Below are 15,344 nucleotides of genomic sequence, written 5' to 3'. Positions count from 1 at the left end.
TACGGGCGGTCGGGTATGTGAGCTCGCTCGGGTGGTGATGCTGTGAGGATGTAGCCGTAGTAGTGGTGGTGGTGGTGGTGGGAGTAGTGAGGTAAGTGGTAGCAGTAGGTAAGGTAGTAATTGGCTGCGGCTGGAGTTATGGGGGTGGGCGCGCACGGAGATAGGTAGAAACGTGGGATTGCGAGGTGAGGTGCCTGCCCAGGTATGATGTATTGGTGGATTGCGACGGGGCCGGGCGGGGAGGACCTGAGCCAGGAAAGATGGGGGACGGGATGGAATGATGGATGGGAATGGGAATGGGCTCAGCGAATGCTGCAAGGCTTAAAGGCGCATTCGTACTCCGTACTGCGTACACACACACTATGCAAGGTAGGTACTGAGGTGGGCTGTGAGAGGCAAAAAGGGTGTGAGTGCGCGTCGTTGGGTGTCTGCAATCTGCAACCGCATCTGCACCTATACCTGTTGGTGTTGGCGCAATCCAACATGTTGGAAGGATTGGGATCCATCACTGTCACCTGAGGCCGGGGTACTTTCTCTTCGTGGGTGCGAGGTGCATGGGGTAAGGACTCAAGGTAGGTGGATATGGGGGGCAGTCAGGTCAGGGTACCTTTATTCGTACCTTGGCAAGGTAACGAAGGTATTCATGTCAGAGCATCAGAAGTGAAGCAATTGAGTTTGGCTGGCACCGTCACACTCGCTTTCTTGGACCCCTGATATCGTCTTGCCCAGCTTATGATTGCATCGATCTGCGCATGAATACTCCAACAACGGGACGAACCTGTTGTTAATATGTCTGGTGGCTGGCGTTCCCCTTGAAAGTCTGACTGAATCCTGCATTATGCGTCTTACTCTACCTAGGTACAAAGACAGTAGCATTAAACACCTCTGACAATCCATACCCAGGTACCTTTGGTAGGCGTGGAAGGTGAAAGCGGTACGTAGACCGGGATCCAGAACAAATCTGACAGACGCCAGACGATCCAAGTAGCACATGGCTCGCCAATTAGCGCCCAGAGTGTCATGTGTCGTTTCTGTAGTACGACGGCGGCAGACAAGACCCCTCTTTTGAATCAGCTCAATCGGTTCTGGGGGAGTAATCAAGCACATCCAATCAGACACACACATCAATCGAGAAGTCTGCCATTCTTCAATTTGTCTCTGGAGACGGGAGGTCGAGTCTAGAAGAAATCAGTGGCTGACGCATTCCCCAAGTTCAAGCCACCGACCCTGAACCGTCAGACGGTGGTGCCAACCTCGAAGAAGAAAAAGAAAGCATGGACCCGCCGATCCCCCTCCCCTCGGTGCTCTTTTCCCCACAGTCCCTGCCCGCCGCCAATTCGCTGACCACTTCCCCGTCTAAGGTAGGTTGCCCCACGCGTCCGTGTCACTTCGGCGCCGGCCTCCACCGCCCAACATCCATCATTAACATCACCATCACCATCCATCTCTACATCGTTTCAACACTGACGTGGACCTGGAACCATATTCATCAAGACCAGAAAATCTCAATTGATGTCGTTATGCATCATTCCATCTGGGGGGTATCATTCCTAAAGTCCATGCCAACGGTCCTGAAAAACACTTTCCCTTGCTCTCCGTAATGAACGCCCTTATAACCCACTTCTCCAATCTCTATCACCAGTTGCTGCCCCCAAGAGGATGAGCTGAAGTGATCGGCTATGTATCATAGCCCTCAATCCTCCAGATCCATCCTCTTGGTGGCAGCAACCAGCGTCTCTAACCTCATGATGCTGTTTCTCACACCCGCCGGCATGTCGGCAACTCCCGCCAATTGCTCAGCTTCTATATCACCAGCCTTAGTCAGTCATCATCTCCAAGCGAGTACGCCGCATGGTATATGCGTATTGAGAAGAATGGTGAAGAATAGGAATCTGTTCACGGTGTAGATGTCGTACCGGATACAACCTTGAACAATGCTGAATCATGAAGTGTTCTCTGTGCATAGACTTCTAGGCAAGGCAGTATCGCTGAACCAAGATCGAGATAGGCATCTTTGATAAAAAGAAGAAAAACAATCAAAGACAAACAGTAAAGCAAGAATGAAAACTTACTCAAAGCCTCGGCAGCCCGCTTCTCTTTCTCTACCCTCTTACAAGCAACACAAAGCCCAGACACAGGGCGGGTAGCGAATCGGGGCCGAGCGCGACACTCCCGGAGCGGAATGTCAAAGGGCTCCTCCTCGGGCAGGTGGACGGGCCTGTTGAGGGTGAGCTCGCCGTGGAGGGTCCTGTAGGTGCCGAATCGGGTGGTGCTGTCGCCGGTGCGGGTGCGGACGCATTCCATCATGTTCTGGTACTGCTTGTGCATGCAGGCCGTGTGTAGGGTGTAGATGTAGGTGCACATCTTGGTTGTTCTTGGATGTGGTTTGGGTGATTTGAGGTTGCTTGGAGTTGATTCTTTGTGAATGATGGGGTTTGAGTTGTTGGATTGAGATGGGTGTTGTTTGTAGAGTGTTGAGTGAGTTCTTAGCAGTCCCTTAATCGCTACGAGGGTGTTTTTTGTGATATCGGATCCGACTTGAATGTCTGATTTACAAAGAGTTCGTCCTAAAAGAAGGGGGCAGGAAGTAATGATCGGAGTGGCTGTGGATTGAGGTGATCTCTAGTGTATTGTCTCGTTTCTTTGGGTATGGAGTAAAATCTTCACCTGTCTTTTGACTGTAATACTCCGAGATGTGGTATTTGCTCAAAGCTGACTTTGGTTCTCGATACTGTGGTGAGAAAGTAGACGGAAAATGTGTCTGGTGATTCGTTTGTTATTAATTGGAAGCGCGAAGCTTGTATGCGAACTGCCGTTAATCTCCCTTTTTGCTCAAAAGACGTACGACTTCTTGGTGATATATGGATGGAGCAGAAAGAATGAATCGAGTAGTGGTCTAGAGAAGAAAAAGAAAAAAAGAATTGGAAGAAACTCTCTCAAGAAAGGAAGGCACGCTGGGTGGAAAGAAAAAAGATATGGGATGGGATGGGTTGGTAATGTGGTTGATTCGAGCTCTCGGCCGAATGGTGTAGACATGGAGAATTGCGTGGCCCGGAGACGGGGTGAGTGAAGCAGGAGGAGCCCGGTCTGAGGCCCATAGCCGGTGTGGAAGAACAGATTCAATAGAGTATTCTGGTAGGCTCTTCTGTATATTCACAATGCATCAGATCCCGGGCTCCCTGGCCACGGCCATCCGACTGACGGGCTCAGTAGACCAAGCTGGGCCTCAACTTGCTGGCCTCATTCTGAAAGATGGATGTTTCTTGCCAACGGTAGACATCGAGCTCGACAAATCCAAAGGATTTGTCTGGGTTCTTCAGACTGGATTGAGAATACGTCAGCAGCGGACAATGAGAGGCGATGCTCTTTTCCCCTTGTTACAGGCCATCGAGTCTTTACTTCACAATCACATATCATAAGCAGTCCCAGAATCTTATAAAACAAGTCAAAGTCCCAATTACCATTTTTAACCATCATGATTTTTGATGAACGCGACGCCGTGCTGACCAAAATCTATTCTCACAGGAACCATGCCATCTCAGCAATAACAAGAACCTCTCTTCCCTCCCTTTTCTTCTTCTTCTTCATCATCCACTGACATCCCTCACCGCTTCTTGTAAAACCCACCGGTACCACTCTGCTGGTTCCTAGGCTGACTTCCGTACGCTCTCCTCCCCTGCGTCTTCTTATCCCGACTCATGCTCGCGCCAACAGTAATATCCACCCTCGGCGGCGTCGAGAACCCAAAGCTCTTTGCTACCTTAGCCAGGTCCAGCTTATTCACATCAAACACGGTGCGCAGCGAGTGCGACGCGTAGGCGTGCAGGTAGGACCGGTAGCCGTCCTTGGCGCTCTTGTTGAGGTAGTAGTTCTGGTTGATGAGCTTCTCGAGCAGGGACTGGATGTTGGCGACCTTGTTGGCGGGGAAGTCGAACTCCACCACGGGCACGCGGGCCTCCATCAGGTGCGTCAGGAAGCCGACCTCGCTGGGCTGGAGGAACATGAGGGAGCGGCCCTTGCTGTTGGAGCCGCGGGCGGTTCGGCCGACGCGGTGGATGTAGTCGCGCGGGTCATCTGGGGGGTCGACCTGGACGATCCAGTCTACTGCGGGGATCTGCGGGTTCTGTTAGTACATCATTGCATCCATGAGTGTGTGAGAGAGTGACTCACATCCAAACCACGAGCGGCAACGTCGGTGCAGATGAGGGTACCCTGCTTGGCATTGCAAAACTCGAAAAACGTATTCGTCCGCTTCTGCTGCTTCTGCTTGCCGTGCAGATCCAGCACCGGCAAATCGATATAGTTGAGCAGCTCGGCGTGGTACTTTACAGAGTTACAACTGCTGAAAAAGACGATAACCTTCTTCTTCAAGTTGCGCTTCAGGAACGAGAACAGCAGCAGGAACCGCTTATCCGCGTCGCAGAGCACGTATCCCTGCTCCAAGTTCGCGACGGTGCTGTGCTCCTGCTTCTCATCGACATTCACATACAACGGTCCCGGGCGCAGCGAAATGCGCGCCAGGTCCTCGACCTTTGTCGTCTGCGTCGCGGAGAAGAGCATCGTCTGGCGGTCGTTCTTTGGCAAAATCTTGACAATCTGCCGCATCTCGTCCTCGAAACCGATTTCCAATATCCGGTCGGCCTCGTCAATGATGAGGGACTTGAGGTTCTTGAAGACAAAGGGGGTGTTTTGCAGGTGATCCAGCAGGCGGCCGGGCGTGGCAATCAGCAAATTGACACCCTTTTGCAACTTGTCCGCCTCGGCGCGACGGTTGGCGCCGCCGATGACGATGCCGTACGTCTGGGAGTGGTGCGCCATCAGCTCGCGCGCGACGCCGAAAATCTGCAGCGCCAGCTCGCGGGTGGGCGAGACGACGATGACGCCGGTGCCGTTGCGCGGCTTGAAGCGCAGGGCGCTGAGCATCTCGACGGCGGGGATGAGGAACGCGAGCGTCTTTCCGGAACCCGTCTTGGCCGCGCCCAGGACGTCCTTGCCGCTCAGCAAGGGGGGGATACCCCGCCTCTGGATCTCCGTCATCTTGGTGAAGCCCATGTCGCCAATGGCCTTCATCGTCTTCTCGGAGAGGTTGAGCTCGGCAAAGTCGTGGGCCTCGGCGCCGGCGGCGGGCGGGAGGGAGAGCTGCTGCGCGTTGGGGATGTCGGTTTCGCCGTCGGCGGTGTCCTTTGCGGGCGCGTGAACGTCGTCGTCGAGGTCGGAGCCGTTGCCCTCGTCTTCGTCGTCTTGTGCCGTCTTGAAGTTGGCGGCGGCCGTCTCCTCCTCGTTCTCGACATCTTCGGCGTCGCTGCCGGCCTCGGCTTGCTCCTCCACCGCCTCATTGTCGGATTCCGGCTCAGCCTCGGGCTGCTTGCTGCGCTTCACCTTCTTGGACTTCTTCGCGGGGGCCTCTGCGGTCGTCGTGGCGGCGGGGATCTCTGCCTCGGCGGCTCGCTTTTTGCTAGAGACCTTCACGCCATTTGAGTCGCGTGACTTTCTCTTCTTGCTCGTGGCGGCGTCCATGTTGTGTGGTTTGTGTGGCGGTTCTTTGCAATGCAAAAATTGCGTTGTAGAAAACCGTGCAGTGAAGGCGGCCAGAAGGGACTTCTCTCAAGCTGCTACCAAAAGTGTCGACCCTCTCCCGCTTGGGAATTTTTTTTCTTATCGGTCTGAAAAGTCTGGGCTGATAACGGAGGCGGTTAATCCACGCCGAGTGGAATGTGATGCGGGGCAAAGGGTACGTACCGGGTGCTGAACTCATGGAAAGGCGGGCCTCATGAACGCCTCCATCGTCTTGAACATATGCAGACGTCTCTGGCTTTTATGCTCTAGAGCAGAGCTTGAAATTGAATGCAAGCTTTTCAGTTCGTGATCGAGGCCACCACGGTAGAAGCCACCCTCGAACGATCATTTTCAACGTATGACCCACAAGAACCTCGGGTTTTCTCGATGACGAGATGCTTGTGCGTTCTGTTTGGCTATTTGTTTTCTTAAGGTCACTGCAGCGTACACATCACCGAGTAATTCTGGGAATACAGGCCATCCCCAAGGATCACAGCTTGAGACCATCGGGAACGAGATCTCATCCTTGTCGAGATGCTCGACGTATAGTCAGTAAGGTTGGCTTGGAAATTACCAACCAGCTCCTATGGGGCTCGTTATACGCAACTGGACGGGGACAGTTACACAAACTATCTCGATCGCCGTCATCTTCAAAAATGCTCAACTACCAACCTCGGTAGGAACAAGAACACAGCAGTTCTGATGTCAGTCACGGAACCGAACGAGAACGTAATTGGTACCTAACGTAGGTACATTCATCATGAAGCTATGAAACTGGGAAACTAAAGGGAACATGTAGAGAAGACCGGCCAGGGGAAATTTTCACCGTCCAGTCCCTCGTCACACCCAGACGGATGTCAAACGGTCCTTGGTCCTTGGTCCAACCCGATCCTCTATGCCGGTGTCCGCAACCACTCAAACCGCCTGCGTAACCCCCGTCCGATCGATGCAATTTTTGTCCCCTCCCATTTCGTTCCCTTTCATTTGGATGTGAATTGTCGAACCTTGAAAACATTTTGTCCTAGAGTAGTTGTAGGATCTTGAGCAAGTGCAAAATAATTGTGATACCGGACGTCAGATGCATCGCAACAGCAACCGCAAGACTCTGAAAGCATGGGAGCCCACCTCTGAGTGAGAAGTGTAAACAGGGTGATGCGGTCGCTGTGTTGACGTTCGTCTGGTCCAGTAAAAAAGCAAGGTAATTTGTTCCATCGAGAATGGGTGTCGGGTTCCCTCCGACGCGTCATGCCACCACTCTCCGCGTTTTTTTGCCGCCGTCCCTGTAATAGGTCATCTTTTCTTTCTCTCCGTGTTGTCCTTAAACGCCATCGTGAACCGAGTGGAATATGCCGAAAAGTGGAGTCTGAAAACGTCGTCGTCGTCAAGAGAAAAAAGGAAATCCTTTGCGTGCGCAGGTCTCAAATCGATCTCGAATTGTCCCAGTCACAGAGATTGTGACCACAAGACAGATACGCCTGCGTCCGTTTCCCTCAAGTTCCTGTTCCAATCCTTCAGTCAACCTTGGACCACAAACCAATTTCAAGAACTCTTTTCACGTACACTCCGCAATCGGGTTCTCGTGCTTGGCCGTGGAACCCTTGCCGCGCCAGGTGCTGACCGCGGGGATGTTAGCCTCGTAGCGCACCTCCTCGGTTCCGTAGGCGCGCGGGGTGAGCTTGATGAGGGTGTGCAGGGGCACGTTCATCCAGGGGCTGTCGGCCTGGCTCTTGTTCATGAAGTAGGCGTAGATGCAGCGCAGCACGGCCTGGTGGGTGACGATGAGAATGTCCTCGCTGCGCTCGAGCTCCATGATGATGGGCTCGAGGCGGATGACGACGTCGCGGTACGACTCACCGCCGCGGTAGCGGTAGTTGTACTTGTCCTCGTCACGGGCGGCGAAATCCTCCGGGAAACGGTCCTTGATTTCCTGGTAGGTGAGGCCGTCGCAGACGCCGGAGTCGAGCTCGTCGAGAGCCTTCCACTGCAACTGGTTGTAGTTAGGGGGGAGGAAGCGAGCGGTAGCGATGGTGCGCTTGAGAGTCGAGGTCCAGACGGTCAAGGGACGGTCGTCCTGTGGGTTGGTCAGCAACCTGGACAGAAAGATACTTCCTTTGGAATGACTTACACCAACTGAATCGCGGACGAGCTCAGGAAGCTTGCGCGCATACTGCTCACCACGGGGAGAGAGCGTAGTGTCGCCGCCAATGCGGCCATCCAAGTTGTACATGGACTCTCCGTGCTGTTCACCATTAGCCAAGACTCAACAGCGCAAAGTTAGTGACACATACTCTAGAGAGCCAGATGGAGCGAGGGCGAATGTGCAAGTTCATGAGGTAGTAGACTACGCGACTCTGAAGGTAGTCCTGAATGCGGTTGATGATAACCTGCTTGCCGACATCCATGATCTTGAGGTAGGTGTACTCGTTCTCATCACCATCCTCGTCAAGCGTCTTGTAGACCTTCTCGTAGTTGCGAATGCGGTTGCGGAAGTCAAGCGCAGCCTCCTCGGGGTCCTGTCCCTGGTAGTCGGGCGAGGTAGTCTTGACATCGCGGATGTTGGCCATGATGAGGTTCTCGTTGTCGCACTTGCTCTCGACGAAGAGGACCTCGATGCCCTCCTTGGTGCAGATGTCGAGAACCCACTTGCGGCGCTCCTTGGTGGAGTTGGTGGCATCAAGGATGCCAATTACACCACCCTGGCGGAACCAGGCCAGCATATCCTCGATGGCCTTCTCGGCCGCGGCGCGACGTCTGCGCTCGCCCTCGGTATTGTAGAAGTCAAAGAAGTCAGCCGAAGGGTGCGCATCCTCCTGGCGGCGGTAGCTGCCGACGTTGAAGGTCTTTGCCTTGATGGAGAGCCAACCCAGATAGCGTTGCGCTGAGCCAATCACGTCAGTGTCAAATAATCGTGATATCAACGCTGTGAATATGCGCCAAAGTGGTAGCGGCGTCGTTTGCTGAATATTCTCTGGAGAAATACGCAGCTAGAATATTTACTCACCTTTCTGAGCGATGAAGCTCTTGCCCCGAGCGGGCAGACCAACCATGACGACGCATATCTTGGTATCCTCCACCTGAATGCCTATACCGTTAGTCTTGGCCGGCATCTTGACGCTGTGCTTTCTCTCGTTCCCTCTCTCTTTTTGGTAGTTGTCCAGGCGGAAGTTGTTATGACGAGACAGAAGGAAAAGGATGTTGTAGAAGCTGAAAACGCGTAGGCATGAGAAGGAAGCTGGGGATGAATTGAGTGGCGTGGAAAGAGAGAGCGTGGAGGAAGGCAGCTCGCGTGATGCTTCCAGCTCGTGGCAGTAGCTCTACGCCCAAATAGGCGGGACCCCTCGGGCGTGACTCTCGGGGCGGGTGCGGTGACTTTGGGACGGGGGTGACGGGGATGACGGGGGTTAAGGGTCACTCTGAGCCGGACGACATAGAACTGCTGAAAGAAGTGTAGGAGAAGAAGGAGGGGGTCCTTGTCTCTTTGACTTCTTTGATAACGATACTGGCAAAGTGTAGGGACTAGGGAGAAGACTGAGGCAACGGCTGTGATTCGAAACGTTGTTTGCTGAAGAATTCCGTTTGCAGGCAAAGGCAAGGTATGTATGTAAGGGTAGGTAGGAGGTATGGGTATGTGTAGGTGTAAGGAGATGCAGAAACAGCACAGTTCAGGTTGCACAGGATTTGGGGAACGATGATGTAGTGAGGAGAAGAGAGTGACCTGATGTTAGGTGAGGTGAAAGGTGAGGGTGGAGGGCATGGAGTAATGAGTGGATGGGCGGCGTGCGTAAGTCTGTGAAAGTGTGAAGGGGATCGAGAGAAAGGTACGTAAAACATAGGTAAACGAGGAGGGGGTACCTAACAGGACAAGGGCTGCCGAGAGGTTATCCCGAGGAACAAGAATACCAAAGGTACTTGGTAGGCAATGGAAGCTGCTTGGAACCAACTTGGCTGCCAGCAAAGAGCCGAGAGCAGCAAGTACATTACTTCTTTCGCAGTGAGGTAAGTACTTGAGAGTAGAGGTATGGAATCGCTGGACTCGGTGGTACCTTAATGAGACTCAGACCCTCAAAGAACAAACAGCGGGCGCAACGACGGCAACGGTCATGATGGAGAGACACCAGGCTCAGCTCATCCGTCAGGTCAGTCTGCCCAGTTCAGATATCAAGTCCTCCACTGGATGAACTGATGCGACATGTGCCTTGCCGGGGGATGGATCGCTGTTTGTGCGGAAGGGTATCCGTAGTCAAGGTAAGGTAAGGGTAAGGTACTTCCATGAGCACAGCACTACTTGCTTGGTGACCCCATCTTCCCGGAGGTATCTTGTGGACATGTGCTGGGTCCCTAATACCGAACAGTGGACGAAAGGCTGCACTATCCATACGGAGGGTCAGGTAGAATGGGACTTGTTCTCTAGCCCGAGGTCATTGGAGCAAGAATGCCAAAAAGCATAGAAGGGAAAGGAAAAGTCCCATCCTCAAGACGTCCCGTTCGCCCGTCCGCAACTGAGACCACCAGCAGCTTCACCAGCTAAGGTACCTTGAGCAGACACAACAAGATGGATAAGGTGTCCCTTGAGCTGCATGTACCTAACTGGGTATGCATGCAGGGCAGGTCATTCGTTCCATTGTGCGCAACGGCAGAGGCCGCCGTCTCCCCCTCGCGCGGCTTCTAGTCCGTGGTCTGCCCGCCCCTCCATCATAGAGGATCACTGGACCCCATGCCCCGGGTCGAACTCCAATCCCCCCCATACGGGTGCCCCTCATTCTGCCCGCCTTTCCCCGGTGCCCCTTGTCGGGGAGCCTAGCCCACTGGGCCTCTGGAGGGGCAGCTCGAGTCGAGGGCAGAAGCTCCAGCCTTGAAGCTCCAGCAGTTCAGCGCAAACTCTAGCGGACCATCCCCGCATCCACAGCGCTCACCGGGACATGTCGCATCCTACTCATCCTACTCGCGCCCAGATTGAGCCTTGGGGTGTCAGTTCGCCAGTCGGCTTTCTTGGTTCACCACCCTCCCGAAAGCCAAGAGGGCAACTCTCACCGAGAACAACCGAGGTGGACATCAGACCACGCCGAACTGATCGATTTGACTTGCCAGACATAGCCGGAGCCTCCTCATGATACCACGTTTACCGGAAATCGGTAGACTACCTTTTCGCGATGACGAGGATGCAAACAAGAAGGACCCTTCATGCTGAAGAATGAAACCCAAATTCCAGTCCACTTGAACCTCCCATTCCAACCACAAATGCTCATAAGAGTGCCCGTTCTAGTGCCGCCAACGTCTTGACAACTTTGCCAATCGTTTTCACTCCAACGGCTCATCTGTTTGCTGCTCGGCGACCTCCGGCTGCGGCTATGCACCAGAGTCCACAGAGAGCCAAAGACCCAACAATCATATTCGCATTGCATCAACCACTTGGCGGGCAACAGAATCATAGCCATCTAGGTTCCCAAGCTCTCGAGGCTCAATTGAGCAATCCAATGGCCACTAACATCTGACCCCCACGAAAACCCGCCAGGGGAAAAGGTCACCCGGGACAAGTCTCCTGACCACGCAACATGGGAAATTTCACCGCCGCACTTGCTGGGGGAAACGCCTCTATCCGCATAGGAGTCTAGGCTTGAACGACTGTTCCAGGGATCATTTTTCTCTCATAGCCCAGCAGCCCAGCCCAGCACAGCTCCGAACAAGCAGGTCCAGCCGGCCGGGACTCGGATCCAACAAATCGGCACGATTGCCAGATCGTATCAAATAGTCCAGAAGGAAAAAAGGCTAGGGGAGGGGTCCTTCATCGCTGACCAACACCCCTGCGTGATTATTCACACCGCCAGGGAGCCATCGACTGGGCAAAGAGGGAGAAAAAAGCCACTTGATGATGCCCGTGAGAAAGCCGGTGCATGGCATTGCGCTGCACTGTAAACAAGACTACTGAAATCCGCGCAAACAAAACAGGAAAACAACGACCCCCCAAAAACATCTCAAAGCTCTTGAACATCAAAAAGAAAAGAAGACTAAGAAATTCGGTAATATCGTACCTTGCTGAAGCTCCAGGTATGCTGTCGTCGAGGTGTCTTCTTGCTCTCATCGGCACTATTCGCCGGGATCACTCCGATACCCATGGTGGATGGCTGAGCTGCTTTGAAACTGGGCTATGGTTGTTCGCTGGTTAATTCGGGAATGCCTTCGTCCAGGTCGCTTTCCAGGCTGGTCAGGTCGGAAGAACACTATTCCAGTCTTTTCCCCAGAATTGTTGCCGACCACGGGGGATGTCGGAGGGGTTCCAAAAGATCGGTACAGCGACTGCCGAGTAACCGCCGCACACCGCAAACGATGGGGGTTGAGACGATACGATCGTGACGGCGAAGAAGAGGTGGTGCAAGAGATACAGGAAGAGGGCCGAAAAGAAATCTGCAAAGGAGAAAAGAAGGAGAGGGCTGGCCTCCGAAGCAGCAGCAGCAGCAGCAAGGTCGGTATCGCTTGGAAGGAAGTCGGTGAGGTGTGAGTAAGTGTTGCCGAGGGGCCTGGATCGTGAAGTGTTGAACCAAGTGGCAGAAATGAGAGCGCCATCGCAGTGACCTCACTGAGGTACCTTATCGATAAGGACTCTTGAACTCGATAAGCCCTCGTCGCCACTCCGATAAGTCCCGACCCGAGCACTGGTTTCAGTCTCGTCCACTGTGGAAACACCGCCTGCGCTGGAACTGCTGCTGTCTCTGACCTGATATCACACTTTACCAGGCTGCCCCGGGCGCCGACGAGGAGGCCAGGTTGCTACCTCACCAACACGATTCCAAGTGAGCATTCAAAGAAAGTTTGAGGCAAGTGGCATTCATTAGACTGAACCCTATCTCACCAGTACAAGTACAACTCTGTGTAAGCTACTATGTCTTTGGCCAACATGACCCCAAAACAACCCCAGCAAATTCATCCCCAATCTTGTTGAACAGCCTACATGAAATTAAGGAGTCTCAGTCCGAATCACAAAAGACCTGATGAAGTGTCCTCGAAACTACCAAACCGCTGCTTGCATTTCTACTTCTCGGGGAGCTCAGGAGTGGCACCGTAGGTTTCGCGACCGTAGAAGCGAACCTGACCAGCACCAACGTCAAAGTAGGCTTCGACATTGTGTAGGAAGACTGAACCCAGGATGTACGGACCCTTGCCACCTGTAGTAATACCAATCTGGCAGTAACCCGTGAGAGGGTCCACCAGTCCGCGGTAGATGAGATCCACAGGGTTGATGAAGAAGCTTGCGCCTTCGACGATGACGGCTATCTTGGGAGCAATGGCATCACAAGGGGCGAAGTATCCGCCATACTGGAACAAGTAGATGGCACTGGGGGAGAAAGATCTGGCAATAGCCTCGGCTGTGGGCGGAGGCACGTACATGAGCGTCGTGCCAGTGTCGACAATGTACAGGTACTTCTTGGTGTCGCTCGTGGATCCCCAACGCAAGCCATCGACGAGGATGGTGTAGTATGAGTATTGCCAGCTACCGTCGGGACGCTGTGAGTTGATGCTGGTCTGCAAGATTGTAAGTCACACTGAAATGTCATCCTGTTTTGGTCAAAACTCACAATGATGAGATCGGTGTAGGCCGTGGGGCCAGTGATTGGCAGACCAGTGCGGCCACCCCATCCAATTACGCCAGACGAATTGCGGACGAGAGAAACGCTGAAGGCGTCTGAAGAGAGCCCTTGCTGAACCATGCTGGTAAAGAAGGGCGAGTATGGAACCTGGAAAGCAGGGCGATCCTCATTCATGTCGCCAGTGAAAGCACTAGTGATCGAGGGATAGGCAAGACCGAGAACACCGTTGGTGTAGTTGTTGCCCATCCAGTACGTCTTGTTGGCCAGGCCGACCTGCTGTTGTTTGACGACGATGCCGGCCACCTCGATGTCACTGTAACCCATGGGGCCGGACACTCGCTCGCCAGAACCGTAGCTCAAGGCGAAGTGGACATCCTCGACGGGGCCATATTTGAAGTCGTTAATCTTGTCCGGTCCAAAGCCGCAAGATTCAGGGGAATAGACAGCAGTGCCTGACAGGGTGGTACACGTCAGATTGGAACTGGTGGCCCAGGTGTCGCTGCTGCCGGTGTCGAAGATCATGTTGATGAGCTTGCCGTCCCAGGTAACCTCGACAGCATATTGAGTACCCCAAGGAGACAAGGCTGTGATGTTCTGGTAGCTGGAAGAGAGATCTCGAGGCTGGGCAGCGCCCAAGGCAGTGGCGGCGTTGTGGCCGGTGATTCTGCCATGGAATGGTTTCAGTTTTTGGGTGCGGCCAGAGACCTCATCAGGGGCAGCCTCACGAAAGGCCTTGATGCGCTGGAAGTTGACGCCTTTGAGAGGGCTCTTGATCTCGACACCGACACGGCGTCTGTCCTTAGCCAAGACGGCGTCGGCGGACAGGAGACCAACTCCCAACAGAGAGGAGAGGACATTGGCGACCTTCATGGTGTCTTGGATCACGGAGAGAATGGGAAAATGAGGGTGGTTGAAAGGAATGATGGATGGAACAAGAGAAGGGACGAGACCGTTGAGCTACAGCTTGAGTCTCTTTTTGAAGATGAACGAGGACGCTGGTCAAGTGTCGGAGAGAAAGGCTGAGGAAAGCTGACTACGGTGAGGAAGATGAAGGGTTTTTGAAAAGGGGGACAATCCTCGGACGTGTGCTCGGGGTGGACGGTGACGGCAGGAAGGCGCAGCAAACACGAATGTGCTTCCCACCTCGGCTGGTCCCGTCTGCGTTACTTCCCTTTGGACGAATTGTAACATTAGGAAAGCGTGTGTATGGCTGTGACTGCTAGAAACTGGAAGGAGGTACATGAAGTGGTTGCCATCGTGGATGACGGGAAGGGCAAGTACCGCTTGCCTTGGATCGTTTGCTCGGGATGCCACGTCCATCTCGGAAGGATTAGATCCATACGGAAACAGCGTACCTTCCTTTGATATCCTGGCCTCCCGTTGAGGAAGTTGCAGTTTGCCACTGACTCGTAAGGTATTTGCGAAGTTCCCGCCCATATCATTGATACTTCCATTGGCTTTGAAATCTCACAAACGACGACGGAATCACCTTAGAAGCTTATGGCTCATGGCTCATAGCCGAGACCCGCAACGAGTCCTCGATTTCATCCACTCTCGCTGCCCATAGGTAAGTTATTCGGTCCGTTGGTGTAGATTTCATTTATATCTCATCTGCGGCTTACATTCCCTTACATATTGATACAAACGGCCTTGGCAACTTCCTATCGACCCATATTTACGAATGTCACATTACTTCAAGACAGAAGCTGATTCTAGCTCAGTAATCTTCGGACTCGAATACTTTCCATAAAGTAGAGCCTAGCTCATCGTGGTTGTGTTATTGTGAGGGTCATCCGCGATCCCCCTTGGAGCACATCTTGCTTATGGTCGGGCATAGGAATTGGGAGCAATATGATTTAAGTATCTGATTGAAACAATGGGAATTCATCAAGTTCAGCTAGCGTTTCGATATTCCGTCTCATTCAGACTGCTTTGATTACACTAGGCGGATACCTGCAGCATTTGTCAGGTATGCCAATCAGGTACCAGTATCACCAGATGTTACTCGGGAGTCGGCTAGCTTATTGAACAAACGCAAAGAGTCTCAGACCATGCACATGCTATCGGAAGTCGGCTCAAGCAAATGTAATCGGGTCGAAACAGAATCTGTTGATCTCAGGTAGATAGCTTCTCGAGTTTACAAAAGTCCTGCCTCGCCACTGCGCCATCCAGCTTCGGTAACACCAGATGGGTCCTATGTTTGTT

The 15,344-nt window shown here is 53.3% G+C and overlaps 4 protein-coding genes across 4 annotated transcripts; all 4 read right to left on the bottom strand.

Moving 5' to 3' along the window:
- Positions 1-1,693: 1,693 nt before the first annotated feature.
- On the bottom strand, positions 1,694-2,364 carry CPAR01_12869 (uncharacterized protein; the record flags this gene model as incomplete). Its single annotated transcript, XM_060497123.1, has 2 exons — positions 1,694-1,803; positions 2,073-2,364. The coding sequence occupies 2 exons, from the start codon at positions 2,362-2,364 to the stop codon at positions 1,694-1,696; spliced, it is 402 nt and encodes a 133-aa protein (XP_060344656.1).
- Positions 2,365-3,604: 1,240 nt separating this feature from the next.
- Positions 3,605-5,517, bottom strand: CPAR01_12868 (ATP-dependent RNA helicase HAS1; the record flags this gene model as incomplete). The annotated part of the gene is made up of 2 exons (XM_060497122.1): positions 3,605-4,123; positions 4,171-5,517. 2 exons carry the CDS (start codon positions 5,515-5,517, stop codon positions 3,605-3,607), a joined length of 1,866 nt encoding a protein of 621 aa, XP_060344655.1.
- A 1,591-nt stretch (positions 5,518-7,108) lies between these two features.
- Positions 7,109-9,055, bottom strand: CPAR01_12867 (6-phosphofructo-2-kinase; the record flags this gene model as incomplete). The annotated part of the gene is made up of 5 exons (XM_060497121.1): positions 7,109-7,627; positions 7,682-7,795; positions 7,845-8,434; positions 8,558-8,788; positions 8,875-9,055. Coding segments are annotated over 5 exons (1,635 nt in total), but the record flags the coding sequence as incomplete, so codon positions are not given.
- Positions 9,056-12,582: 3,527 nt separating this feature from the next.
- CPAR01_12866 (eukaryotic aspartyl protease) lies at positions 12,583-14,009 on the bottom strand (the record flags this gene model as incomplete). Its single annotated transcript, XM_060497120.1, has 2 exons — positions 12,583-13,074; positions 13,128-14,009. 2 exons carry the CDS (start codon positions 14,007-14,009, stop codon positions 12,583-12,585), a joined length of 1,374 nt encoding a protein of 457 aa, XP_060344653.1.
- Between the last annotated feature and the right edge of the window lie 1,335 nt (positions 14,010-15,344).

The sequence above is a fragment of the Colletotrichum paranaense genome, assembly GCF_030867605.1.
Source record: "Colletotrichum paranaense strain IMI 384185 chromosome Unknown Scaffold_11.1, whole genome shotgun sequence".
Lineage (NCBI taxonomy): Eukaryota > Fungi > Ascomycota > Sordariomycetes > Glomerellales > Glomerellaceae > Colletotrichum > Colletotrichum paranaense.
The sequence above is the reverse complement of the archived record's forward strand: the minus strand, read 5'-3'. Positions and strand labels throughout refer to the sequence as shown.